At 44.8% G+C, this 26,181-nt stretch overlaps 1 protein-coding gene across 12 annotated transcripts in view; it reads left to right on the top strand.

Moving 5' to 3' along the window:
- The window catches only part of C8H1orf21 (chromosome 8 C1orf21 homolog), a 91,615-nt gene that overhangs the window by 21,718 nt on the left and 43,716 nt on the right, over positions 1-26,181 (top strand). For all 12 annotated transcript variants that reach the window (XM_068951889.1, XM_068951891.1, XM_068951890.1 and 9 more), the window contains one exon: positions 15,877-16,082. In XM_068951889.1, the coding sequence (XP_068807990.1) occupies positions 15,989-16,082 (94 nt within the window). In that variant the 5' untranslated portion in view covers positions 15,877-15,988. The remainder of the gene's footprint in view (positions 1-15,876; positions 16,083-26,181) is intronic.

The following is a 26,181-nucleotide window of genomic DNA, read 5'->3' as shown; positions in this document are numbered from 1 at the left end:
TTTCTCACCTCAAAATTTAGCTTGGTATTATCAGAGGTCCATATAAGATCTTTTTATCGCCTAAAAGGAGCCTAGAAACCGAGCCGGTGCCGTTAAAGCCTATATTCTGGCTAGTGCCGTCTGGCCAATACCTTAAGAATTGCTGCTTTAGTTTTTGCATCGTGGCTAGCTTTATAATTTGATCTCCGCTACTTTCTTGGAAACTTTCTGGTTTTGGGATTGTGATCGCTGTGGGTTTTGGCCCATACCCGCAGCTGGCGCGGGCTAGCTCCGCTCTGCTAACGTTGTCCGGGCAAAGTGACTGCCGTTCACCGAAGACCTGCCTCCTGGAGGACCACGTAGCTCCGGGTTTAATTCTCCTGCCCCTATGCTTTTAATTTCTTTCACCCAACTTGGCTGTCAGAACAATATAGTTGCTAAGCAACTTCTTTACTTTTTTTTCCTCATTGCCATGGCATTTCTCTGCTTCCCCCGTGTTTCAGGGGACTGGCGGAGAGGGGCTCTGCCGTCCCGGGGAGCGGTCGATGCTTTGCATAATGCATGAGCCGATTCCTCCCAATTCCTTATCAAAACCGCTTCTCGCGCCCCTTGGTTTCCTGGTGATCGGGTACGGCGCGTTGCAAACCAAGCTTGCTCATTCTGCCTGCAGCTAAAGCCAAGCCTATTTCATTAAAAGCTCAGAAATCTGCGCAGATCTAGCCTAAAAACCCATTGTGTGCTGCACCGAGAGCTTCCTTGGGCGGCCCGGTTACTTTGCTTGCCTCCTTGTTTTTTTTAAAAAAAAAAAAAAAAAAAAGTAATGACTCATTAGGAAAATCACTTTTCAAGCAACACACGCGTGGTTTTCAACTCTGAGGTTTTTTGTTTTTGTCTGACCGTCTGGGAGGGGAGTGCTCAGCCTGCAAATGCCGGCCGTGGGCCCTGCCGGGAGCCGAGCGCGGGCAGGCTGTGCTTTGCTCTCCGCACCGCGATGCTCATTGGTATTTCGAAAGGACTCTTACAGGGTTGGCGCTATAAATAGGAAAGCGTGATGTCTTAGCACGCAGCAAAATAGCACAGTAAGGGAGCGTTACGTTAGCGAAGAAGACGAAACAATTTCCAGGCAGAATGTCCTTTTTTCTCCTCCTCCTTTTTTTAAAATTTATGGCGTATTTTGCAACCTAAGAATTTCGACTTGTTTCCCCCTTTCAAAAAGGGAGGACGGAAGGAAGACCCAGAGTTGACTTGTATTTTAATGCATTATGAAATGCGTCATTCTTGCAAACCGATCACGCTCGCTAAGCGGGTTCCCCACGTTTGCGGCCCCGGCGCTGCGACGGTCTCGCGCCGTTGCGCGGGAAGGGGCAGCTGTGAAGCTCTCCCTGCTGCCGGTGTCCCTACTCCCTGGCTCGTTCCTCACAAAGCATCTCTCTCCTTGCTCTTTTTAAAATTCAAAACAGCAGTACGGTTTTAGCTCGCCTTCCGAATTTCCAAGCTCTCAATTTCATCTTGAGCAAGTAGGGTTTATTTATGAGCGCTAGCGTACGCGTTGGGTGATTCACTGCACGCGACCTGACAAAACGGCGTCTGGCTGTTCCTCACGTCCATATAATTCTTTAATTTTCAAAGATGTGCTCGGAGAGAAGGCATGGAGCAGAGAGAGCTGTGGTTAGCGTCTGGGCTCGCTGCCTTCTCGCTGCCTCTAGCCTAGTGACGTCTTTACGGCCAAATGGAGGCATCTTTCCAAATCCATCTTATCAATCGCTTTCAAAACAGCGGTTGATACGTGCTCCGCTACGGTATTGTAAATCAGTTGCACAGAATATGCCTGTGGTGTGGTGATGGAAAAATACAGTAACACCGCCTGAAAAATTTATGGTTTTTTGGTGCATATCGCTCCCGAAGCTGATTTTCATGCGACCGTATTTATCAGTTGTCTGGAGCTGTATAATTTACAGGTATTATAAATGACGCCAGCATTTACAATTATATTGTTTCTCGGGAAGAATCTGCCAGAAGTTGAATACAGTTCCAGTAAATCGGACTCTGTTAGATGTTACTGCTTTCGAATGACATTGAACCAACTTGCAGCATGTGTACTCCTTACTCAGCCGTAGCCATCGGCCTTCACGTGGCTGTGGGGAAGGAGCACGATCTATGTATGACCTGATGCAGCATGGAGGGATACAGCTGCACTGTTGAAATGATGGGTTGAGTGGTGCGATCCCATGTTGAAAAGGGTCTTTTTATTGTGTGGAGCAGGGTGTGTAGAGCAGGTCTGTGCTCTAGAGGACCCTACTGGAGCAGGGTGGTTGGACGAGATGATCTCCAGAGGTCCCTTCCAACCTCGACCGTTCTGGTTTTTTAGCATTGCAGAAAGGAAAGCAAGGAGCAGTGCTTTACTCAGATATGAGCTGGGTGGGACTGGGGGCTTGTGTGTGGAGGGGCTTGACATTTTTCTCAGTGCTGCTTTATGTTAATTTAAGAAAAAAAAAAAAAAAAGGAAGAAGAAGAAAAATTCTGCAAACTGTGAAATGGTTTTGACTGTGGGAGGGTTGCAGGAGAGCGGAGCCAGGTCTGGCTGGCTGCACTGGCTCTCCTGGAAACAGCCGAGCGCCTCGGCGTGTTGTGAGCAGCCCCGGCCGATGGTCCTGCAGCTTGGGGAGCTCGGTCATCCTTGGCCACGCGGATGGAGAAATGCAATGCCCGGGCTAAATCGGGATTTGGAGAAACATGCTCCATGTAAGCTTCTTGTCTGTCTCGCTGTCTGGATCGCTTTCACGGTTTCTCAAAATGAGTTTTTTGCATTTCAGGTAAGCGATGGGCTTACTGTGATCTCTGTCCCTGGGAGAGAGAGCTGCTTCTGGTGTGTTATGACGGGAATGTTTTTGTGTCTTCTGAGCTTTGGGTGAACTCTAACTCTGATGTGAGCGTTAATTTTTGGAGAAGTGCTGGGGTTAGCAATTCTTTTCTTTTTTTAAAAAACTATAAAATCCAATTTTTTTTTTTTTTGAATTTAGATGCACTGTTGCTCTCCTAACATCATAAAAGCATATCTGAGAGAGCCTGCCTGCTGTTAGGATTCATGAACTTGTATTTTTCTTTTCCCCTTCCTAATTTTAAAAAGAAATCCTTCTCGCACTCGAAGCTAAAAGGGGGAGAGGGAGGCTATAAAGATACTGCAAAATTTACTTTCAGGAAAGCAGCTGCTCTTTTTCATGTGCAAAAAGCTAATAGTGGGAGTAAAGGGGCCAATGAGCTTAACATCTTACAGCTGTTGGCTGGCTGTGTGTTAACTTTGGATGCAGCTGCCTTGAAGGTTCACTGTCGCTGGGAGCCTCGCGCTGGCCAGTGCAGTGGTCCTCCTGGCCCGAGAGCGCCGCTGGGGGTCTGAGACAACTCAACGTGACGAGCTATTGCTATGAATTCTTGCTGGACCTAAGGGGGGACGACGGAACGAAGAACGATCAAAGACGTAAGTGAAATTTAACCAACGTAGCATTACTGCTAAGCGTAGTAAACGTGCTGGGGTTAAATGCTTTGGGATCGGTCCCTAAGGAAGGTGATGGTGTGACTTACAGCGCTGGGTAGAGAGGGCTATATGGCTGCCTTGTAGGTGGGTTATGAAAAACCAAAACAATTCTTTCCCTTTGCAGTGTTAGCGCTGTTGAAATGCAGCAGTTCTCATGCAGTTTCTGCACCAAAGTCAACAGCCGTAAGTCGAAAGAAAATATTTTAAGTTTGAAGGTGGCGGCTGCTCCGGTGGCTTTCGCCATTCTTTGGTGCTTCTGCGGGTGGCATGGAGAGGTACGTGGTGCCTCTCGGTCCCTTATGCTAGTTGCAATATATAATTAAGTATGTGCTGGGCGCTGAAGGTCTTAATACAGTGGCTGTTGAATCGGAAAAGAAGCAATATTTGAATAACAAAGTAATCACAAGGAGAACTTATTGCTGGCAGAAGGGAAGTGGAGTCAAAACAGCTACTGGAGGGCCAGTTCTGGTGGCCCCCCTCAGAAGGGATATCTCCGTGGAGCTGCTGGTGTAGTACAAAGCCACAGGAAAATACTGCTGAATCAGGATTGTCTTACGCGCTCAGCCCCTCCTTAAAGCCGGCCAAATACTGTCCGTGCTCTTCTTTATTCTTGCTTTTCCAATTCTTCTCCATTTTTTGTAGGTCATATTTCTGTTTTCTTCGGGGGACCGTATTATTCCGTTTTACTTTTTTAAATCAAGCGTCGCATTAACTTTTCTCCCCATCAGTTTTCCTTCCTTGGGCGAACGTTTTCTGGCGCTCCACAGAGCTTTAGCGTGTAACTGTCCAAGATGGAAAACTTTGGCATCGGTTATCCACCAGAGTTATAATCCTGTAGCCGTTTGTCTTATTTTGGCGGCACTGTCAGTTCTTCGGGAAGTCCTAGTATGCTTTGGTTGCTGCTGACTGCATATAACGTGTTTGGAGCCTATTTCAGTCATTCTTTATACATTTCTGCTGTCCAGCAGAATGTATTTCTTTTTTTTCCTGCTCTGAGACTTCTTTTCCCTGTTTGACACCTGTGAGGCTGTAACGCTTTCGGCTGGTAGCTTTTTTCTTTTTTTTTTTCCCCCCCTTGTTTGTGTGTCAGTTGAGCTCTTACAGTGACTTGTCTGCCGAACTATGTGGCCGGGCAACTGTGAGAGGGTGTGGGAGAACGCTTCGTTTGCCGTTTTCTTTCAGGATGATTTCCTCCAACGTGTTCGCGCGGTACATGCTCCATTAGAGTTGTTTCACAGCTGCAGGACCTCAAGCCAACAGTTCATCTCCCAGACTTTGGGCACTCCAGCATGGTCCCACGGATAGACTGATACGTGACCTGCCGCTCCTGCTTGGATGAGTTACGCTCCATACGTTGTGTAGAGGGAGTCGGGAACGGTACTCGAAAAGTTTTTCAGTGGTTCTTGGCCGTAGGAATCGCTTTCCGTTTCAGTTTTGGTAGTGAGCAGTGCAGATTAGCTGGGAGTGACCTCTGCAGATGTGGATTGTGAATTGGAGCTCTTGCTCGGCTGCCCGGCCTTTGCCATCAGAGCAAATAGCAAATGCTCTGCTGGTGGATAAGCCCAGGTCGGGCCTAGCCATGATGGCATCCAGCTGACGCTTAGCCATAAGCAGCCGGTGGGTAATAACACACAGACCAGCTTTCCAAAATGATACTGTGTCCTTGACCTAACTGCCCTTCGCTTTAGGGCTGCGTTGCTTAAATAGAGCTGGGCATCACGGGCAAGGCTGAAACATTGAAGGAGCGGTTCTCAAGCCTCTTTTTGTAGCAAACACCGCTCCGTAAGCATAATTCTGTATGGTGTTTGTTTTAAATAGATGCGGCTGACGTCCAGAGATTGTTTATACCGCTCAAAAGCATTTGGTTTAAACCTTCTTTTTCAAGTACCTGGGCATGGTTATGCACACATCCGCTTGCTCAGCCTTGGAACCGTTGAAAGAAAAACTCTCTGCTACTTGTTTTACCGGTACAGCATTCATGGAAATGATGAAAATATAATTTAGGATGTTCCAAAACGTTAAAAAAATAAAGAAAATGTGCAAAAAGAAAAAGAAAACACAAAAAACCCAAAAGCTAGGTTTTCAGCTGAGTAGGAAAGTATTTTCTGCAAGTGCTGAGCCTTCAGCCAGCATTGCCGAAAGCACCAGCATTGGCACACTGAATGGGGCGATTTGTTCCCCTTTTCAAAGAAGGGGATGGATCACAACAGGGTTTTACACTAGTGGTAACACATTCCTTTTCCTCCTGATAGCTCAGCTCCTCACCTGTGTTTTTTCAGCAGCCTGATCTTGGCTGGAAATTTCTGAACCTCTCCTGCTCCTGAACAGAGCCGCCTTTCTCATTTTCCCTCTGAACGCAGATTTCTAGGGAGGAGTGGCAGGCCATGATATCCTGTCTGCTTGGACATCAGGTAGAGCTCATGGAACAAACCATAACAACACTAACGTTTGGATACTGTGACCTTCAGCACCTGAAAGCCTATTTCTCCTCCTTATTCTTGAAGAATAAGCCTGCTAACCACGCAGGAGAAGTCATCAGTATATTTTTTTTGAAAACAGGCTGCTCTGCGGTGCAAACCTTTGGTTCATGTTTGCACCATCTAAATACTGGGAAATATCTTGAGCGTGTCAAAAAAATTCCCAACAGAAATACTGAAACCGCTGGAGAAGTTCATGAGAGCTAAGAGTTTGAGTTAAGTGAACTGCTTTGCTAGTTTTTATCATTCCTTTAAACTGATGGTGTAGCTGTTTTTTCAGCCTTAGAAAAGGCGTACATGTGAGGGGATGTGTGTGTGCGTGCATGTGCTTTGGGGAGTCCTCCTTGACATGGAAGAACCAGCTATCATGACTTTGAGCCACATCTGTGCACTTATTCCGTAGTTTAAGTATTGTCAGGAAAGGAAAATTTCCTCTTTCTCTAGTCCTGCCCCGAAGGAGGAGGCCCCTTTAAATTGTTTTTTGCTTTAAATGCCCAGAAATGGCAGAGGTGCATATGGCAAATGCTTGCTTGCTGACACATTAGCAGCAGGTCTCCCAGTATCTCACTCCCCTTGGCTCATGCAGAGCTGAGTTGTTTTGTTTTAATTTCAACCTAAGCAGCATATGAAGTGGCTTCTGCCACAGCTTAATATGAGATTGTGTTGGAGGCATCCCGGGGGCAGATCCCGGGCTCTGTACTGCTCTGGAGAGGTCCAGAAGCTCCCCTCCAGCTTGCAGCTGCTTCCCCATTCCTCCACTGTTCTGAATGTGGCCAAATGTACTGTTTTGCCAACTTACCAGGGAGCAAGGAAGGGTCTCTGGGTGAATCCTGGAACCGTGCAGCATAGCCAAAGAGCGTGCGTTCCAGGCGGACATCACAAAGCGTACTAGAGGGGCCGAACGCCGTTTCCCAAGGTGAGAGGGGATGATCTCAGGCAGCGTAGGTCTGGGGGGCGATCATTTGGGGAGGTAGATTAACTGTTGCCGTGTTTGCGGTCGTCGTTCAGGGATACAGCTGGAGCTGCTGGGGAACTGATGGGGTCTGCTGTGTCATGGCTGTATGTTTTCAAGGATTTTCTAGGGGACACCCGGGGAGCTGACTGTGGGGGGATTTCTTTTTGCAGAGTTGCTAGAATCGGGGGTCTAGAGACCTATGGCTCAGAGATGCTATCAATGAGTCTGAGAATTGCGTGAGAAATCCTTACGCTTACAGAAGTGAATGCAAGTCCACTGAAACTGCTTTATCTGAGAGAAGAATGCATCAAAATATGGAAGCTGCCATTATGCATTAATGGCAGGATTTGTCTCATGACATACTTAAGATAGTGCCGCAGCACTGATGAGAGTTTGCCCAGCTCGCCTGGAAGTCTCCATGCAGCCCATGCGTCACTGGGCAACGCAGATATTCAGTAATCACACTACCATCCAGTGTCTCTCCCGTTGTTGCCCAGTTGGCGTTCTGCTGTGTGTTCATCTCCTGGTGTCTAGGAGACATTGCATTTTTCATGACGCCCAAAGTAAACAGTAGGTCAGCTGGTGGCTGATGGGATTGGAGAGGAAATTTCTGCTCTTTGAGCGTCATTTTGCACTGTCACCACCACCTTGGGGATGCGTGCGCACCTGTCAGCGAGGTCGGTTTGGCTAGAGTGGGACAAACACAAGGAGACTCTTGTGTGTACCTCCAGCCCTCTGGGAGTCCGCAAGTCCCTTTCCTAGACAATGTATCTGTACTGGATTTACAATATTTGATCCCAAAAGGTATTTTTATTGAAGGTTTTGAAAGTTGTTAATTATTGCTGTCCCACAGAGGGGCAAGGTTGTATCAGCCCATCTGGAGGCGTCTAGCAGAATTATCTCTTTGTGATTATTTCCACCGTCATGGTGGCACGTGAGGAAGAGCAAGAAGTAGTTTTGAAAGGAAATAACAGTCTGGAAGAACAAAGAATCAAGATTAGACCCCCAAGTCTAAAAATCCTTTGTGTATCTGTGTATGTTAGATACTTGCTGTGTTTATTGTTGAAATCAAGAAATAAATGCTAAAAAGCGTAGGAGACTTGGTGAGCCACTGTTCTGTGGGAAAGGGGCAGTCCCGGAAGATAATCTGGTCCAGGCTGGAGTTGAAGTTGACAACATAGAGGTGCACCTGCGGTCCTATTGGGAAGAGGGACCTAAGGAATTTAGGAGAGTGGAGTGGCCCTTTCCTAGTGCAGTAATTATCCCTCCAAGTTTTTCTCCAAAGCAAACATTTTTATGTTGGTGACAGTGCTGCAGTTACTACATTTTCTTTTTTTCCCGACTAATTCTGAATGATGTGACTGGCTAGGTGTAATGTTTTCTGCCTTGAATTATCTTTAGTGAGGCAAAGCAAGGGAATGTATTGTCAAAAGGAGAGAAGTGTAAGCTGAATTGCTGCAGACTATTGTGTAGATCTTTGTTCCTGCACCTTGGGGCCCTTTATTCTGTATCTTGCTCAATAAAACGTATCTTGCTGTTAAACCATGAAGACAGAAATAAAATTTAATAGGAGAGCTGAGCTTATTGTTGGTCGTGTTAATACTGTAGTGGTGCTTGGACACCCTACCCACTGCGTTAAGTGGTGGAGGCGCTTCTTCCATCCGCAGGAGACTCATGTATTGAAAGGAATAAACCTTTTTTTTCTGTAGTCCAGTCCAGTATCGTACCGCACAGGGGCTGGCTTAGCTTGAATATGCTCACTGGCAGAGACCGTGCTTGTTGAGGCTGAGATTACAGGAGGTGAGTAACTGAGCCAGGAGTACCTATGGATGTACCTATGGACCTGAGATCCTCAAGTTGAAGGAAAGGAGAATGTAATGCTGAATTATAAGAAAAATGATGCTTCAGACAGTTCACTGACATTAAAAAGTGATTTATCCATCCTTCTTGCAAAAGGAGGATGAGGTTGAAAGGACTTACTCAATGGTGACTTCGAAATAACTGGAGAAGGCCTTTCATGTCGTCACAATGGACGAGCTAACCACCAGGTTAGCAGAGTTGTAGCTTTGGTAGGGTTATTGCTGTGTAGTGCTGTGCGTGTTAGCTTGGCTTCGGTGATTGACCTTCTGGAAAAATATTTTAAGCTATAAACCTCACAGGCCTCCTGCCCACTGTTGAATCTGCCGGTGTCGCATAATACGAGCACGGTTTACTTTCTCTCCCTGACCTAAGCAGGTTGTGGAGTTACTGTAGATGCTGCATACTTCAACTCCTTTGGAAGTAAATCACAAAACAATCTTTCTTCCATGAATTTTGAGTTTTAGGAAGTGACCTCAGTCCATGTGAAGTCAATGGAAAGAGTCGTGTTGTCTTTAATCATGTCCCTCAAGCCGTTTTCTGCTGTTACCAATCATCCAGCTCTGCTGGTAGCACAGAGCAGAAGTACTGCGAGATACTATAGTAACCCACCGCCTCTGAAGCACAGGCTCATCTTAAATGAGTTTGATAGCAAACACAAGTATCTGAACACTTTTTTGTCTTGTGGAAATCTCTCTACTGCGCTTCTGTAATATCCTTGTAACAGCTATAGCAATCGCTCATGCAGAAGCGGGAGATATTTAAAGTGTGCCTAGCTTATTTTCATGCCATCTTTTATTTTTAATGAAAAAACACTTGTTTCCTCCAAGGGGAAAGCATGTAGGATAAATGACCTGTTTCTTTAGACGTTCCGGGAGAGTAACGTCACCTACTATGGTAGAGAGAAGCTGTAGCGCAAATATTGAGCTGAGCGAGGAAACAGTTGCGCAGGTGAAATATGTTGTATGAAAGTTTTGCTTTCTCGCCTGAAACACGCCATCCCCTATGCCTTCTTCCTATATGTGCAAGGAAAAAAAAAAAAAGTTGCAGTATTGCCAGCCCATAATCTTGCAGTCTTGTCTGTCTTCAATTTTTGTCCATTCCTTCTTCAAGAAGGAGAAGTTTTTAACTAGATATTTAAATTGCATGCTGTAATGGTGGTGATAGTCTTCCTGTTGCTACACCTAAGGTATTTGAGGTTTTTCGAAAAAAAACAGAATAACATTTAATTAACTTTCTTTGGAAAGAGCAAAAGCTATAGGTCTTGTGGCTTGTGTTTCTTGCTCATGGATTTTCGTTGCTGGGCTTTCCACGCTAGCGTTACTTTTATTTTGCCCTCTGTAAATTAAGAGGAAGATTGCGTTGTGATTTTCCCCTTCCCTTTCTCATTTTTATTTTACTGTGCGCTGCATGAAATCTCATCTGAGGGAATCGCTAGTGCTGCTTGCCCTCGTGAGACTAGACGAGGCGAAGATGCTCACTGGCTGTATCATGTTGCTGTTGAGAGCCGTTCTATTGGGAAATTATTTGTTGCTCTAATAGGTCAAAAAGCATGTATTGGAGAAACGCTGATTGCAAACCAGGAAAACAAGAGGATGGTTTTGCTCATAAAAAATGGTATGATAAGCCTCAGTGGGACGGTGGTGCAAAGCCTGTCCTAAAATAGAACAAATAACCCGATGGTGCTAATTAGCACTAGCTCAAACGAAGCCCTCCCTGCTAGGAAGAACGAGGTGGACGAGCTTCTGTTGTTCGCTAGCTATTCTCTTCAGCTCTCAAGTCATAATGTTCCTGCTTGTTCTTCAAAATGTGTTGAAAATATCATTTCTGCCGAGCACAGTTTCACAAGAGAGGATGTATGCAAATTATGTTTCAAGTAGCGTTTCCACCAACCTGCTGGTAACTTAGGCTCGTTTAGTTTGGTGGCATTTTACTGCAGCCTGGGTAAAGGACTGCAAAAACCTGCTGCGCTTTCTCTGCGTTTCCTTGTGCAGTGCTGATTTTATAACGCCACACTGATTCTTTGACCTCTCAGCAAGATTATTTTACTGCTGCATTCACCTAGTTGGCCTCAGTGTCGTGTTTCCAAGAAGACAGTGAAATGTGGCAATAAATATGGGAATTTTCCATCATGGAGACAAACAGAGTTCACAGAATGGAGGAAAATGCGTAATTTCTCAGCTGTTAATATAAGGATATATAAACATATTTTGCCTAAGCATTCAAAGGAGCAGAGTGCTCACTCTGACTTTTCCATGTCCCCTTGGTGCCGCTGTGAGATATTTCCCCAGACTTTCTTCAATTGCCGTTAACACGGTGTTTGGTAATTTGTTTCCAAATGAATAATATCACTGCCTCTGCTTTTTTTGGTCTGCAGTAGTATCTGCCACACTGATTCTGTTGTAACTTTTCCTATCTCATTTAGCAGTTCAGTGGGTTAATTTTCAATATCACGTTATGGTCTCCACCAGCAAAGCGAGCCTGAATAATTGAAGGAGGAAGAAGAGAGCTTATGAGTAGGTGGGGTTTCTTTTCCTCCCCTTAGGCCGTTGGTGGACTTCAAAGGCAAAAGTTGCGTCTTTGAGTCTTTCCGGCTCCAAAATGCTGGTTTGTCAGTTTAAGAACAAAATCCCAGCTTTTCTGGGACGGATAATCAAGGGTAACTGAGGAAGAGGGATACCATCGTGGGGAACTCACAGGTGCAAACTTCTGAGGTTCCTCATGGAGTGCAAATTCATAACCTACTTTCTTCTAGGGGAAAAAAGTCAGATAAAAGTCAAACAGGCCTATTTCTTTTAGGAAATAAAATATAATTAACAGTAGTAAGTAAAAGGCTTGGGTTCTGCTTGGACTAGGCTGTTTTATAGGAAAAGCCCATGCATTTTTTTTTCTTTGTGGTTTTGCAAAGCTTATTGCTTTGATCTCTTCAGCTTTGTGAAATTTTAACCTGATTTCCTGTGTGGTCAACACGGAAGGAAACTTTAGGTGTATGTGCAACCTGAAGAAGGTGAAAGTTTGGTTATCTCAATGCAGTAAAGATGAAAACAAATATACCTGTGCTTGTAGTAAAATTAACATTCATTTGTGGCAGAACTTTGGAGCTGCTCCATTTGGTGCTAACTGTTGAGTTTTCGGCCGTGGAAGCGAATTGTGTTTTGTCAAGGATGCAGCCATGTACGTGACTTTAGGGAAAAAAAGGGGTGAGCAGATGAAGAATGAATTAATGAAGTGTGAAAGAGCTGATAGAAGAAAAAAGGCAAGATTTAGATATGGTCCAAAAACAAAAAAAAAAAAAAGGAATTGAAGGTTTGAGTGACAATCTCTATTCTAATAATTGAGCTCCCCTTCTTGAATGAGCTCCAGAGAAACTTGGGGGTAATAAAGTACTCCATCTAACGCCGTGCATACTCTTTTTTCTGTTGACCTATACGTAAGATGTTCGTCTTAACTGCCACATTTTATTTGGGGGTGGCGTACGTGCTTTTGATCTGCCTAAGAGCTTTTTCACACTAACGTTTTGCAGACTGGAGCTTGCAAATTGCCTCTCAAATCTCGATAATTAATGATGGTGGGTGGTGAACACGAGCTGCAAATGGGTTGAGGTTTTCTTATTCCTTTTATTTTTGGCCTCTGAAATCTGTATGCCCCCCCAAATGCTTGGGAAGACAAAAGGGAAAATTTTATTTGTGGAAAAAGTGGGAGAGGAGGCAAGAGCAGTTGCGTTGTTCTGCTTCCGTCCAAAGCGCCGCGCTTCACATCTTCCAAACGTGTGCTGAGCTAGGCCCAGCATCGGGACCACTTTCGGATAAATATCTGAGCCCCGTCGCAGTGGGCTTCAGTGCTCTGAGGCCAGAAGGGTTTCCCCAAGAGTGAGGGCAGTGTAAGACTTGAGAGTGTCAAGGTGTCACGTCTCTCAGATCTTATCCGTGTTGTAAAATGAATGTTTTTTTTTTTTTCCTGTAAACATCCTGTACTACTTCTGTGTCATGTTAGGTATCCATGTCACAGTGGCATTTGTCTCACTACAGTATACCAATGGCAGTCCAAGATTACTAAAGATCTGCACCTGGGAACGTGTGTTGGTGGACTTATCTCGGTGGGCTTATTCTCGGAGAAGCTTTGCTAGCCTAAATTCTTGACATTGAGAATGATTGCCTAAGCTTTCCAAGTATAGTTAAGAAATAGTTAATCCTTGTGGTTTTGTTGGGATTACTGCTTTTTAATCTAAAAGAAGAAAACTTCCAGTTTTAGTATTCCTGTTTGTTTCCTTTAAGCACAGAGTGCCTTCAAACATTGACCTATTAGTAAGGGTGGTGTGTACTACCAAAACACCAAAGGAAAGTTTTGGGTTCGGGTGCGCGTGTGCACGTATTGTTTTTTGTTTTTCCCTTCCCCAAAGGGCTTTATGCCTCTGTACTTTTGTTTTGTATCTCAGCTCTAGATTGCTTCTCCAATACCCTGGTCGTGGAGGACAGGACCATCACCTTCCTGGACTCGTACCTGCGCAGGGATACTAAACAATGGTCAAGGCAAAACCTTTTTTGGTGTGGTGGTTCATTATTTTCCCTTATATGCCTTTTGCAAAAGCAAGGTTGTGATGGCCATATCCTTTTCCTTCGGATTCTCTGATTGATTACCTCCAAACGAGAAATCAAAGTTACTGTTTTCAGCCTCGACTTACCTGGAGGTTGCTCTTGTTGGTTGAAACCTGAAAGGGGGATTCCAGGGCTAAAAACATGATCATTTTTCCCTGTGATCACTATTAGCTGGTCTACTAAAAGCTGTTATCTTTAAGCAAATTTGCCTCCTTGAAGAAAATTAGCATTCCATGCATCTCATTTACAGCCCACTTAGAGCGGACCGGGAAGGGGAATCGCTTTCTCCTCCATTCCCCACACCTCTGTGTATCTTGACCCATATCCTGAACAAGCAAAGCATGGTGAATGCTTTAAATCTTTATGGATCCTCTTTTTCACCCTTCCACAGCCAGAGGAACACCTTTTATCTTAATTCGGGCTGTCATGCTATTTGGACATGTTTAGAAGCAAAACGTTGTCAGCCATGATTCTCACCGTTTTGCAAAAACGTAAGATCGACTACTGCAGTTTAAATAAAATGACCGTATCGTAATAGTTGCAAAGCGTGGCAGTGTGATTCGAATGACCCGCTTTTTGTATTGACTGCTTAAACATACCAATAGCAAACTTGAGTCTTAGTGAGGATATGGCTTTGTCTATGCAACCGGACAAGCAGCCTGATTAAAGGGGTTTCAAGAATAGCCTTGGCGATTGACTGAGGAAGCAGAAAGCCTGCCTAGTCTAGGACTGCCTTTTCCTGCACAGCCTAGATTTTCTTGGAAAAAATCCTACCTTATAGGTAGGATTAAACCGAATATCCTGTGCTGGAGGAGGGCTGCTCGAGGGGGGTCTGCTCTCTCTCTCTGCCATTAACAGGGTTAATACCTATTAAGATTGGTAAAATTCACCATTTTATGGGTGAGTAGCTGGAGCTAAGAGAAAAGACGGATGGAATGATTAGAAATTCATGCTTAAGTGTGCATATATAGGAAAAAAGGTGAAAGCATATGGGGGGATGTACTGAATATTAAAAAAATGCATGTAGGGGTATGGCTGGCAGGGTCAGCTGTTTAGAGCAGGACTTAAGTGTGTGTGTGTGTGTGTGTGTGTGTATACATAAATATATAAAGATACATATATATATATATACACCTATGTATATGTATGTATGAATGAAAGGCCATAAAGCCTTCATTAAATGGAAGAAAGCACTTTTCTGTTTTCCACGTGGAGTGGGCTGGAAGATGGAAACTCATCTCCGAATGGAGGTGCGAAGTGGCTTTGCATCCCGAGTCCTCGCCTTCCCTGTGTTCAGCAACAAAGATGCTTATCTGGGAGGTGGTGGCCAAAATAGGGGAATGGGAATTGCTCCTGGCTCGAGTTGGCACGTGCGCATTCCTGTGATTTTGTGGGCAGCCGGGGAAATCCCGTGGGCTGCTGTGATGGCCCCAAAGCCCCCGTCCTGGTGCATTGTTCCTGGTTAGTGCGCTTAAGCATCCCAAAAGTCCAAATATCCAAAAGAAATTATATGTGTTTAGAGTATCATCTTACGTTATAGCTGAGCTAAACAGCTTGCCAAAAGCTCTCCTTTTCCTCCAGGCCTCCTCCTCCATCTTTTTGCCAGCAAAAGGTTTGGCTGGTTGAAGGGCAAGCCAGCATCTCACCCAGCTTTGAAGTTGTTTCCGTTTGAGTGGGGAAGCGTTTAGTCCTTAAACAGTTTGTGGTTTTAATCATTGTGTTTATTGGGACGGCAGCATAGCTATAAACTAGCTTTTCCTTCCCTCTTTCATTTTGTGTGAAATGAAGGGGGGTTGGACTAGATGAACTCCCCAGGGTCCTTCCAACCTCAACCGTTCTGTGATTCTGGGTGATTTAGGGAGCGTTATAACTTCTTAAAACGTAGATAGTTGCGTTTTGGAGTGGCGAAGGTCTTTTGGATCCAGTAGAGCAATGAACTCGTAGGACAAAAAACAATGCGGCTTGCTGTTCACTTTCCCATCTCTCGGCATAAGAGCTTTAATTGATTTATTTATTTTATTTGTTTGTTTTTTGTCTGAACACTTGCAATTGGCAGACCTTAATCACTCAAATGCTAACTAAGAAATCTGGCTGATGGGCAAACTGTTAAAAGGGGCACGAGAAGTGGATATTGCTGGTTCCTTACCCCCTCCCCCCCCAAAAAAATGCATTCTCCAGGAGTAGACAAATGGGTGGGAAACAGATGTCCATGTGCTGTTTTCTTCAAGCCACAGTTTAAAGAAGAGACTTTGAATTCAACTACTGTGCTCCTGTCCCAAGGCAGGCTTGGCTCTACCTATATCATACTGGATCGATGCTTACTGAATTATTTTTCAAAATATAAAAGGATGGCGACAGTCTGCGCTCTCGTCCTCCTCCTCACATATCTCATCCTTTGCTTTCCCAAAGCGCTATGTTTAGCGGTTACCTTTTGTCGACGCACGCAGCTAAATAGTTTTCCCTCTGTCTTGCTGTCCTTAGGTAAAAGCATCTCGACAGCCCAGCGGGAAGGTGGATTATTTGAAAGACGATGAGCGCGCGGCTCTAGACATGGTTTGCGGTTGGGTCCGGCTGGCGCTGTCTGAATGAAGCTATGGGCTGCGCGTCAGCCAAGCATGTTTCTACTGTTCAAAACGAAGAGGAAACTCAGAAAGGCAAAAACTACCAGAACGGAGATGTGTTTGGGGGTAAGTGCTGCAGGATTTTAATCTTTCTTCAACAGTGTGAATGTTCTGCAAGGTATATTTGCGAGTCTTAAAAATAAAATAAATCCCGATGATAGTGCAGTTACCGCCCTCCCCAAAAGATAGTACCACAACAGTTGAGACAGAGGTCAGGGTGAAATCCGGAGCAGAAAATTATCTTGCGCTGGCTTTAACTCTTCACATCCTAAAATAGTTCTAAAAACAACCAGTCGCACAGAGCCCCTCACGCTTATATAGGTATTTGTCAGTAGGAGCCAAAATAATTGACGCTCTCTCAGAAGTAAGTCCATTCAGTGAGAAAAAGATATTCCTTAATAGCGTTGTCCTATAAAACAGTAAAACATTAGTTCTGAAATGCTACAGTGAACGGGATGTGCAGGTAGAGTGAAACCAGAAGTAGTCTTCTGGGGGCGGGGGGATTCATTGATTTTGGGGAACTCTGAATTTGGCATAAAAACATTTAGGTTTTTTGTGTGGGAAGGGTGGCCTCTAATCAGGATCTTATCCCAGAAGCTTGTGCACCAGGAAAGGTAACGTGGCATGTATATAAAAAGCATAGTCAGCTTCATTATTATTTTTCCAGATTCTGGAAATCTGTGAGATTTCTGGATCTGCCCAGACATTTATCTGAAAACTTGTTACTGCGAATAAGTAGCTTGGTGCTGTTTCACAGCCTGCTTAGATTCGGTATTCTTAAAATAGGTGCACTGCTGCCGAGGGTGCCAAGCTTTTCTTCTCTGGTGGTTTTTTTATAGCAGTTGTTTGTGTAGAATTAGGAATGACATACCTAGCAGCAAAAAAAGAAATCCTTGCCCTGGAAATTAAGGGGAAGTATTTTGCTTTTCCAGCCTGTCTGAGGGCATGGTTGTTCCCAGCAATGGATCCCAAAGTAGGAATACGGGGAATGATAACCCAAAGAGAAGGAAGTTGTTCAGCAGACCTCAGGCTGAATGCTGGCTTCTTTTCCCATGCATGGTCCTTTACCAGCCGGAGAGATGTTGGTTTTGGAAGTATGATTCAGTACGTTATTTTTATTTAAAAAGGGCTCTAAGTGCAGTCACTAACAAATAGCTCTGTTAGTTTATGAAAGGAATTTGAGTTTATATGTTAACTGATATTTAACAAGGGAGCAGTTTTGGCAATATGTTTCTCTCTGTGTTTTTTTGTTTTGTTTTTTTTTTTTTTTTAACTACATGCTTCAGGCCAAAGATCTTAATATCAAGAAACCTAAAGTAACTTCTGGAGACAGAGGAGCAAGATGACCAAAGGGAATTTAAAGGGTTGCCACTTTTAGAGCTGGAGCAATGTCAGCGGTCTTATTTAGCTATTCTGGGATCTGTTTGAGGGCTGACAGTCTTTCCCTCTTTATACAGAAACCTAGCGGCACCGGAAATGCTACCTGCAATTAAATGTTTTTGGGCACGTATTTTAATTTAGATATGCAGTTTGCCATTGTTAAAGTCCCAGTTCAATGACTCATCCTTTTCTAGCAGAGAACTTGGTTACCATTGGATTCTGTGGCTGGAGTGATTTATTGAAAGGCAACCAGTGTGAGCGTAGTGGCTTGTGTTATCCCCTTGCTGCTGAAGGGCAGCCTCCAGGTCAGGAATTGGGCATATAGAAAAGGTGAGCTTGAGGGTACCTGCCTTTATTGCGGTCTGTTGCGGACCTGTAAAAGAGCAGCTTGGATGCCCAGGACTTGGAGGTTACATGCGTCATGTGTACAGTGTCTTGCATAGTTCCTGAGCATATATAGTTTTTAACATAAAAAAAGGAAAGAAAACTAAACCTTATCATATTTATCATCCTTCCTAACAATCTACTGGAATTGCCGAGTGCCAAGAGCTGTTTCACAGGAGACCGAATGCTATTCCTACTCCCCCTCCTTCCCTGCAGGGAATGGTACTGTCTAATGGCGTTGTTTGGTATCACTTAGATCTGAAGCCTTAGAGTATTCTTCCTACTTCATTTTCTGTTAAACTTTCATGCTGGTAATCCTGAACATAATTCCTTGTAACATATCTATCGAGTTATTCCTTCAGTGCATCAAGGAGGAAGTCAGCGCCATATTGGGGGCTGTGATATTCAGCCCTCTGCAATGAAAGGGATTAGTCATGCTGGATTTGAACATAAGACCTCAGATGACAAATCTTGGCAGAACAAGTTCCCAGACATATGGGAGGATCCACAGAGTCAACCAAGGTTGGAAGTACTGCAACAGTTGATATATTTCCCCGGTCCAATTCGAGATGCCCAAAACTGCCGAACGTTTCCTGGCTTATTGCTGGGAAGCGACAAAAGTATCTATCTCATGCAACCAGTGGCCAAGAGCAGAGCATCTCTGCAGAGCAAGACCAAGGCAAATGGCAGAGAGAGTCCGGGCTGATCCATGGGGAGCAAGAATGAAAGGGAATTAGAGGCAGTAGGTAAGAGAAGAGGAATTGGGGAAGGAGGTAAAAAGCATGAGATTGACAAGTAGGGTGGAAGGCGATTGCTGTAGTGATAGTGTTGATAACATCCTGGGAAAACTAGAACGCGTATTACTTTCAGTGTTCACTTCTGGGCACCGATCTGTCATAAAGCAACTACGCAGGAGCAGCAAGTATGAGCTTGGTAGTTGCAGTAGGCTGCAGTAGCCCAGATTGCCTCTGATGATTTGCAAGTGGAGAAAGTCTTAAAAACACTTGCAATAACCATGACAAGAGTTTTGAATGGAAAATACCTCGCTGCTGGTACTCCCTTCCCTGGGCGCTGAGTCTGGTATATGAAAGGCACGGCATCCAGCATGTTGTCTCTTGTTGCTTGCCTAGTGTCTGAGATGAAACTCATACTCTCCTTTCTTCATGTAACATCATCCCCAGATTTGCTACAGGCAGAAAGATTCAATAGCAAGGATTGTACTTTCCATCTTGCTTTTTTATAAAATACAACATGTTGAATGAGGAAAGGTATGAAAATAGCAAGGTGTGGTTCTCTAGCCAGCTTTGCTCTCAACTTTGCCTTAGGTTGCTTGGTTTTTGCCACTTAGGGACTTTTGTAATGCGTAGTAGAAGCATCAGCCAGGTAGCTGAAAAACCTCTAGCTTTCACACATACCACCCTCTTCCACAAACAAGTGCGCTGGCAACAACACGGTTGTTCACGCAACTTCTCTGATCACCATCTTCTCTGACAGTGCTCAAGAGTTTTCCTACTTTGTTTCCGTAGCAGTAATTGCAGCTCCACAGGTAGCAGCTGCAACTACTGAGGAGTGAACTAGATGGTCACCACCACCACTGCCATTGCTGTTGTTTTCCAGCCACGCAATAACGTTTGCTAATGCCCGTCTACCGTGGTATGGCAAGTGTTGATCAGAGGGCACTAAGTGCTTTGAGAGTAACAAATGGAGAAGTCAGGTTCTCCTCAGTGTTGCAACAACAGGTGAAACCCCACAGGGTAGGTATGCCCCTGTGTAGGTAGGTAACCCCAATGCTCCTGTAGATAGGGTACCACTTGCAAGCAGTATAGTACCGTTATCTTCTAAACTTTTCTCAGTCTTTCAAACCCTGTGGCTGCTGTATACCATCTCTGCTGTCGAGGTTTAATAGCAATGGAAGTTTTAGAGGGCAGAGGAAAGGTGGGATAAGTCCTAACCCGGGGTTCCTCAGACCTTCTAGATGCTTTTTCCTTTTTAGCCTGGTGGTAGTTGGTTGTAAGCAAGTCTAGAGACTACTGTAGAAACCATCACCTCTACGGAGTGTTTTTTTGAACTTGTAAAAGTCACTGCAGGTGAAGATTATGCTCAAGTGGCTTATTTTCTCCCCAGCTTTCACAGTTCTTTTCAATTGAGCGGACGCATTGAGCCAGATGTTCACTGTGAATTTGAATCCCTAGGGTTCAAAAACAAGAAACCAACGATGAAACCCATAGATTCTGTAAGAACAAGTTATGGTTAACTGAAAACAAAACAAAAAAAGCGTAATATTAAAATTATGTCTTACCCAAACTCTAGTAGGTACTCTGCATTCTGCTGTAATATATATTTAAATAATTGAGTTAGCAGGCCTATCAAAGGAGATGTTCTAGGGAAGATTGAATATAATGTGATTATTATGCCTTGTTGGTCTCTAATGACTTTAAAATCCCTCTAATAAGGATAGTAGTAATAAATCTTCCTTTATTCATCATTTCACTTCAAAGCTGATTTCCAGGGCAATACATAAGAACTCTAATAACGTAAGTGCCAATGAAGAACAAAATGCCGTGATAGAGCCCAGACTGTTCTCGATTTCAGGATATGTTTTAATAGTGTAACATCTCTTGTAGATTAATTTTATCTGTTGATTTTGTTTAAAAAATCAGGGGTTGTTCATGTGGGGAGAAGGTTATTGACATAATTTGTACGTGTAAGAGAACAACTGGAAATGTGATTTGTTGTGGAAAAAGGGATTTTAGAGTATGTCTATTAATCTGAGAATCTAATCCAGACATTATATGGAGCTCCTGAGCAGTTTGCAAAAGTGAGAGCGAACATGCCAGGCTAGCGTCTTCTGGCAAATCAGGAATATCAGTGCTGCAATTGCCAGATAGGATTTCTGTTATTAACAGCAGCTCCAGTTACTGAACTGATCTAAGTAAAGCTGAACACAAAGTACAATAATTTATGAACCAACTTATCTCAGAACATTGGGAGAATCCAAGAAAAGGAAATCTTTATCTTTTAGATATCATAATGAGATTGCAAAACTCATCAATTAATGCAGTATCAGATTGTTTCACAAGCTTTAGTGTACCTATCTTCACATCGTTCCTGATTTGTATGACAGTCCCACCCTTATTTTAGGGATAGACAGCGTGGAGAAGATTTATGATGGACCCGGAGAGCTGATGCCAGATCCCTCGCAGACCTGCATGCCCCAATACCCTGGCCTGCTCTTCCTCGGTTCCTCTTTCGGCAGTTTTCTCTTGTGTTGATGCTCCTTCCCAGATCTTTTGCAAGTGCCATAGTTCACAATTCAAGCAGAATATTGAACTATTGCAAATACCTGTCCTTTATGGTGGTAGTTGGTCTGAGGTGTCCGGAAAGTATCTTCCAGTCTCCTAACAGGGAGGACTCACTTCTCCACCAGGTTGAAGAGCTCAGCTTAGCCACCCAGAAGAAATGCGTTGTTTCAAACTCTGCAGGTGCCGTAACTGAACTAGGAGAAGGTTCCTTTACTTACTTGACTTTGTGTTCATCAACAACACAACTTAAAGCCCAAAAACTTCATAACCCCATCATGAGATTTTCTACATTAATGTTTTCTTTCTTCCTCTTATGTTTTATTTGATGCAGGCCCTGCATGAGATAAGACGGTTTTTCCCCCTTCCATCCCAAGCTGTAGCAGCAAGGCGAGCAGTGTGTTTCATTTTGCAGTCTTCACGTTGCATGGCGCAACTTTATCGTTTCCCATGGAAGAGCAGCAGGCTGCTATGCTGGGCAGGAGAGGGTTGCAAGTGCTTGCTTGGGCCCGTTCATGATGGAAATGAGCATCTCATTTTTGGGTCAGGGTGGGCCACGGGGAGCTCTGAAGGATGCACCCTTCTGTGTAATGAAGCATGCCATCGTGTACATAGGGAAGGATGCTGAAAATGGTAAAATAATTGAAACTTTTCAAACACGCCCACTGTATACAGGAAGAGATTAGCAGGAGGAATTTGGGCCTTTGACTGACTTTTCCTAAACATTCCTCCAGCAAAAATACTGCTTGGTTGCTTTGTTTTGAAGGCTTTCTCTTCAATTGGTAGGCCTTGAAGTATCATGTTGTTCGAAACTTCAGTCTCAAATTATTGCTCGGGTCACTTAAAAAAAAAAAAAATCTCTGAGCTGAGCAGACTGTTCAGATGCTCCTAATTAATAAAGATTAACTGACTTTCCCCATCTAGTTCCGGTGCACACAGTTGTGCAAATAATCTTCTGACCCTTCGAAGCTCTAAGGTTGGGAACCTTTTAGGTAAAATCTTGAATGGGGAGAAATATATTAGAAGTACTTTCCAAAAGTGATATGAACACCTTGCTGCCGCCTCTCCCAACCAGCAAGGTCTTGCAGTGCTGGACTTGACCCAGATGCGTAGCTCAGAGCTCCCTTTGCCTGGCAGCGGTTGTTTTATTGACTCCCATCAGCTGATTAGCGCTCAACTAGCAGTCGTTCAAGCCCGTTTGCTTCTGCAGTGTCAGGCCTTACCTCGTTTTCAGAGCAGTAGTGATTGCACACAAGTGGACCAGCACCGTGCAGAGTCGCCATACTAGGTATTTTGAGGCAGTAGCGTGAGTCTAATTTTCCTCGCTTCTTGTTCAGTTGTAAGATAGCAACAGCGGTCAAGGAGTTGTTGCTGGAGAACAGCTCCAAGTGCGTGGTAGGGTGCCGTGGCTTTTTGAATGAAATGATATTTATTAGTTTCATAACCTCCTCCCTTCTATCCAGCCTGCTCCGACCGCGTTTGGTGAGCTCCGTAAACATGGTTCGGTGTTGAACGCAGCCGTTTCAGGAAGTGGCAGAAAAGAATAAAACCCAAAACAACCTTCAGCGTTACGTTCATGTGGGAAACATAATAAAACTCTATTTGTTATCTAGGTTTATGGTGTGTTTGTGTAACTGGGAAAACACCCTTAAGTCAATAATTTACTGTCTGGTTCCCACAAGGAAGCAGCAAGACGTAAAAAAAAAAAAAGAAAAAATCAGATTTTGGTTAGCCACTGCGTGCAAAGAGAACTTCTTCCACGGCGATTCAAACTCGGTCATTTTCCGTGTTTTGTGGGACCCCCCCTGCAGCCGTCGCCCCCTCTCTCTTTCCTCCCGTTGCCCTCAGCGTCGCGAAAGCTTTGTGTTTGCCCGCCCAAGCCGAGGTACGAAGAAAAGGGACGAGAACGCTGGGCTCTGGGAGCTGCGGCGTGGCGTGCCCGCCCCGGGCAGCCCGTTGTCCGAGCGGAGGCAAGGAGACAAACCGCTCAGTTTTAAGCGTTGGAGGAACGTCCTTAGCGATAGGCAGGAGGAGGCTGGGCACCGCCGCCCCCTCGGCTGCCGCGCGGGGCTCCTGCGGCCGGCGGACGCCTCTGTGCCGCTGGAGCGGGTCACGGCCGCTTGGCCGCGTAGCCCCGGTCCCGTCTCGGCCGCGCTTCCTCCCGGCAGGAAGCAAAAAGCGAGCAACCAAAGAAAACCTAGGGTTTTTCTAGGTTTTGTTTAGGTTTTTCTAACGGGTCCATCATTTTTTTAGGTTTTTTCTAATTTTCTAGGTTTTTTCCAACGTAGGTGGAGTTCTGCCCCGTCTTATTTCAGTCCTTTCCTCCGGGGGGGGGAGCAGCGAGCGCCTAAACGAGATTATTTGCCTGAACGAGGTTATTTTCCCAAACGGGGAGCGCGCCTTCGCCGCGTAAATGCCGCCGCCGCCGTTGGGCTGCCCGCGGTCAAAGAACGGTTAACCGAGTTTACGCACAACGAGGTTGTTAATCGTTTGTCGCTGCGGCTTGAGGGCATTGCATCAGAGGACTGAAGTGAGAGAGTTTATACAACTGCTTTTATAGCTGATAGTTTTCTGATTCAGCAGGTAAGCTTCAGGCCACCTGAAGGTATACAAACATGTATTAATCTCAGCAGCACAAGGCTAATTTTGTACCAAATGATCTAGTGACGCTGTATAAATGCAAGGAAGACGTAACTGAAGAGCAGCTATTTGTGTGTGCCGCTGCGTGTAACCAAAGGAGCCCCTCACGGCTTAATTGCTGCCTAACTTTGCTTTCTGAAATGCTGCCGAAACGCTTACTTGTCCCGTCTGCTGGGAGAAAACCCGCAGGCACGGCTTTTCCGCTGCGCCCTCCTCCAGAGCGCTGAGCCATCCCGAGTTTTTCAAACTAATCCCGTGAGCCGGCGATCGCAGCTCGCGCTGGGCCCGCCGCCCGAGACCGACGCCGTCCTCTGTTTTGACCCGGCGCCAAAAAAAAATACATATGTATATGTGGGAAAGGTTAAAATTGCAGCCTCCTGAGCGTACGGCTGTAGAAACAAACCTGGCTTCTGCAGAGCGGGCGCAGTCGTGCCCGGCCGCGCGCCTTTGCCTCTTACCTGTCTGAAGGGTGGGGAGCTCCGGCCAAAAGGATCGAGTTTAAGGTGCCCTTAAATTGCCTTTTTCCCCCTCTCTGTTCTTTGAAAAGCTCGCGCGACGACGGGCTGTGGAGGTTGAACGTTTTCTGCTCCGCGATGCTGCAAAATAGCTCGGAGTCCTCTTTGTTTCAGGATTTGTGCGTTTATAGTCTCAGCGTTGGTCTCGGGCTGTTTAAAAGGGAAAAAGGGAGTGGTGTTTTGTTTTGTGGAACTCTCCTCGTTTGTACTAAGGTTTTATTTAGTAAAAGTTATATACGTTTGACCCCCCTGTATTTTGTCATATTGTATATTGAATTTTTCCTGTAGGAACTGGGTACATCTTGAGATCTTTTGATGCTAAAAGTGCTTGACTTGAACAAGCGCTCCAAGGATACACACTTTTTGTTTTGCTTTTGTTCTGCTAATATTAAAAACTGCCTTTTCCCCCCCATACTGCTTGCAGGGAGCAGCTAACTGGGGCAGTTAGGCTGCAGGTTATGCGCAAGCGATGACAGTAGGGGCAAAGGGAGGAGATCATGAGCAGGTGTGGAAGAGCCCCAGCTACGCAGCCTGGAGAGCTGGGAATTAATTTGTGCCTTGGGATAGGTGGTGGGGTGGGAGCTCGTCGAAGCGGATGTCACGTGGGATGGGAGCCCGGCCGTCCCTGACTGTCCCACGTCGCTCCGGTTCAAGGAGCTTCGCCATCTCTGATGGCATCTCTGATGGCTTCGGCAATGAGGTTCCTCGGCTGCCATGCAGGTGGTTGGCGTTTGCTTCTCACGTCTTGCCAGAAAGCTTTGCAAAGTGGATGCTGCTCTGGGAAGTTGGCATCTTTCAGAGATCACAAATTAACCCTGAACGTTGTAACCAGGGTAAAATATTAATCTTGGCCCTAGCGGTTAACTTTGTAGCTCTTCAGATGGCCTGTAAGTAAAGTAATGTAATTAACTTCTGTATCTTTGGCATCTGGAAAAGCGTGCTGTATTTTATAAATTAAGTTTGCGTTACTTTCCCCTAACACTTCATTACAGAAATGCTAGGAGATGTTGTGCTCGTCATGAACCTTCAGTATGTTACTAGTCCTAGATAATTATTCTGTCCCTTTTGTAGTGCAGTTGATTAAATAGCTGTTGATTTACAAATATTGTTTCTGAGGTACCCAAGCGGGGAAGACTTGATAGACTAATATTGTATTAATAGAAGAAAACTCTGTGCCAGAAAGGATATCAGAATACATTTTAAGTCGCATGTTGCAGGGCAACAATCTCATTTAATAGCTGACTGATTAAGAATAGCAGTATGTCTTAGGTAAAGAGGAATCAGATTTTTATTGACAAGGAAAATACCTTGTCGTGCACTTGCAATAATAGCAAATGTGTAATTTTAGGGGTGTGGATTCGTAATAGCTCTTTGTGCCAAGGAACCCGTGGGGTCATTATTACAGAATTACAGTATTCAGTGCCTGGTGGGGTTTTTCTTTTGCTTTCTAAGGGAGAATTTCAAAACGAGCAGTAAAACGGAATTGAAGTGCCTTTTCCGTCCTGGCTGCGCTGGGCTATCTAGATTGTTTTAACTGATTCCTTTCTGCTTGGTATCAAAATATTCCTCAGCATGAAGCTTGAGAAGGGGAGTGCATGGTGTCCCCACCACCTTCTCATCTCGGCAACTTGGTTGAGAAGGTTTTATCGTAACTGCCGACTGTTTTGCTAAGTTTTTAATGATATAATTGGCTAGCTAATCACCAAGATGGCTGTAAAATCAGAAAGTTATTTATGGAAAGCTTTATGAGCGCTATGGAGACACAATAAATGCATGGAGTGCGTGGGTTGGCCAAGTCTGTGCCCTTGTGTCCAAACCAGTGTGATGTCTGAGTTAATTCCCGAGTTTCATTTATTCACCTATAAAATGAGAATAATTCCCACTGGGCAAGAATTTTTTGTTCTGGAAGACGTTACTGGATTTGAGTGTTTCCTTGGTTTTTGTCCA

This window comes from Struthio camelus, chromosome 8, assembly GCF_040807025.1.
Source record: "Struthio camelus isolate bStrCam1 chromosome 8, bStrCam1.hap1, whole genome shotgun sequence".
Taxonomy (NCBI): domain Eukaryota; kingdom Metazoa; phylum Chordata; class Aves; order Struthioniformes; family Struthionidae; genus Struthio; species Struthio camelus.
Note: the sequence above shows the minus strand (reverse complement) of the source record. Positions and strands in the feature narration are given on the sequence as shown.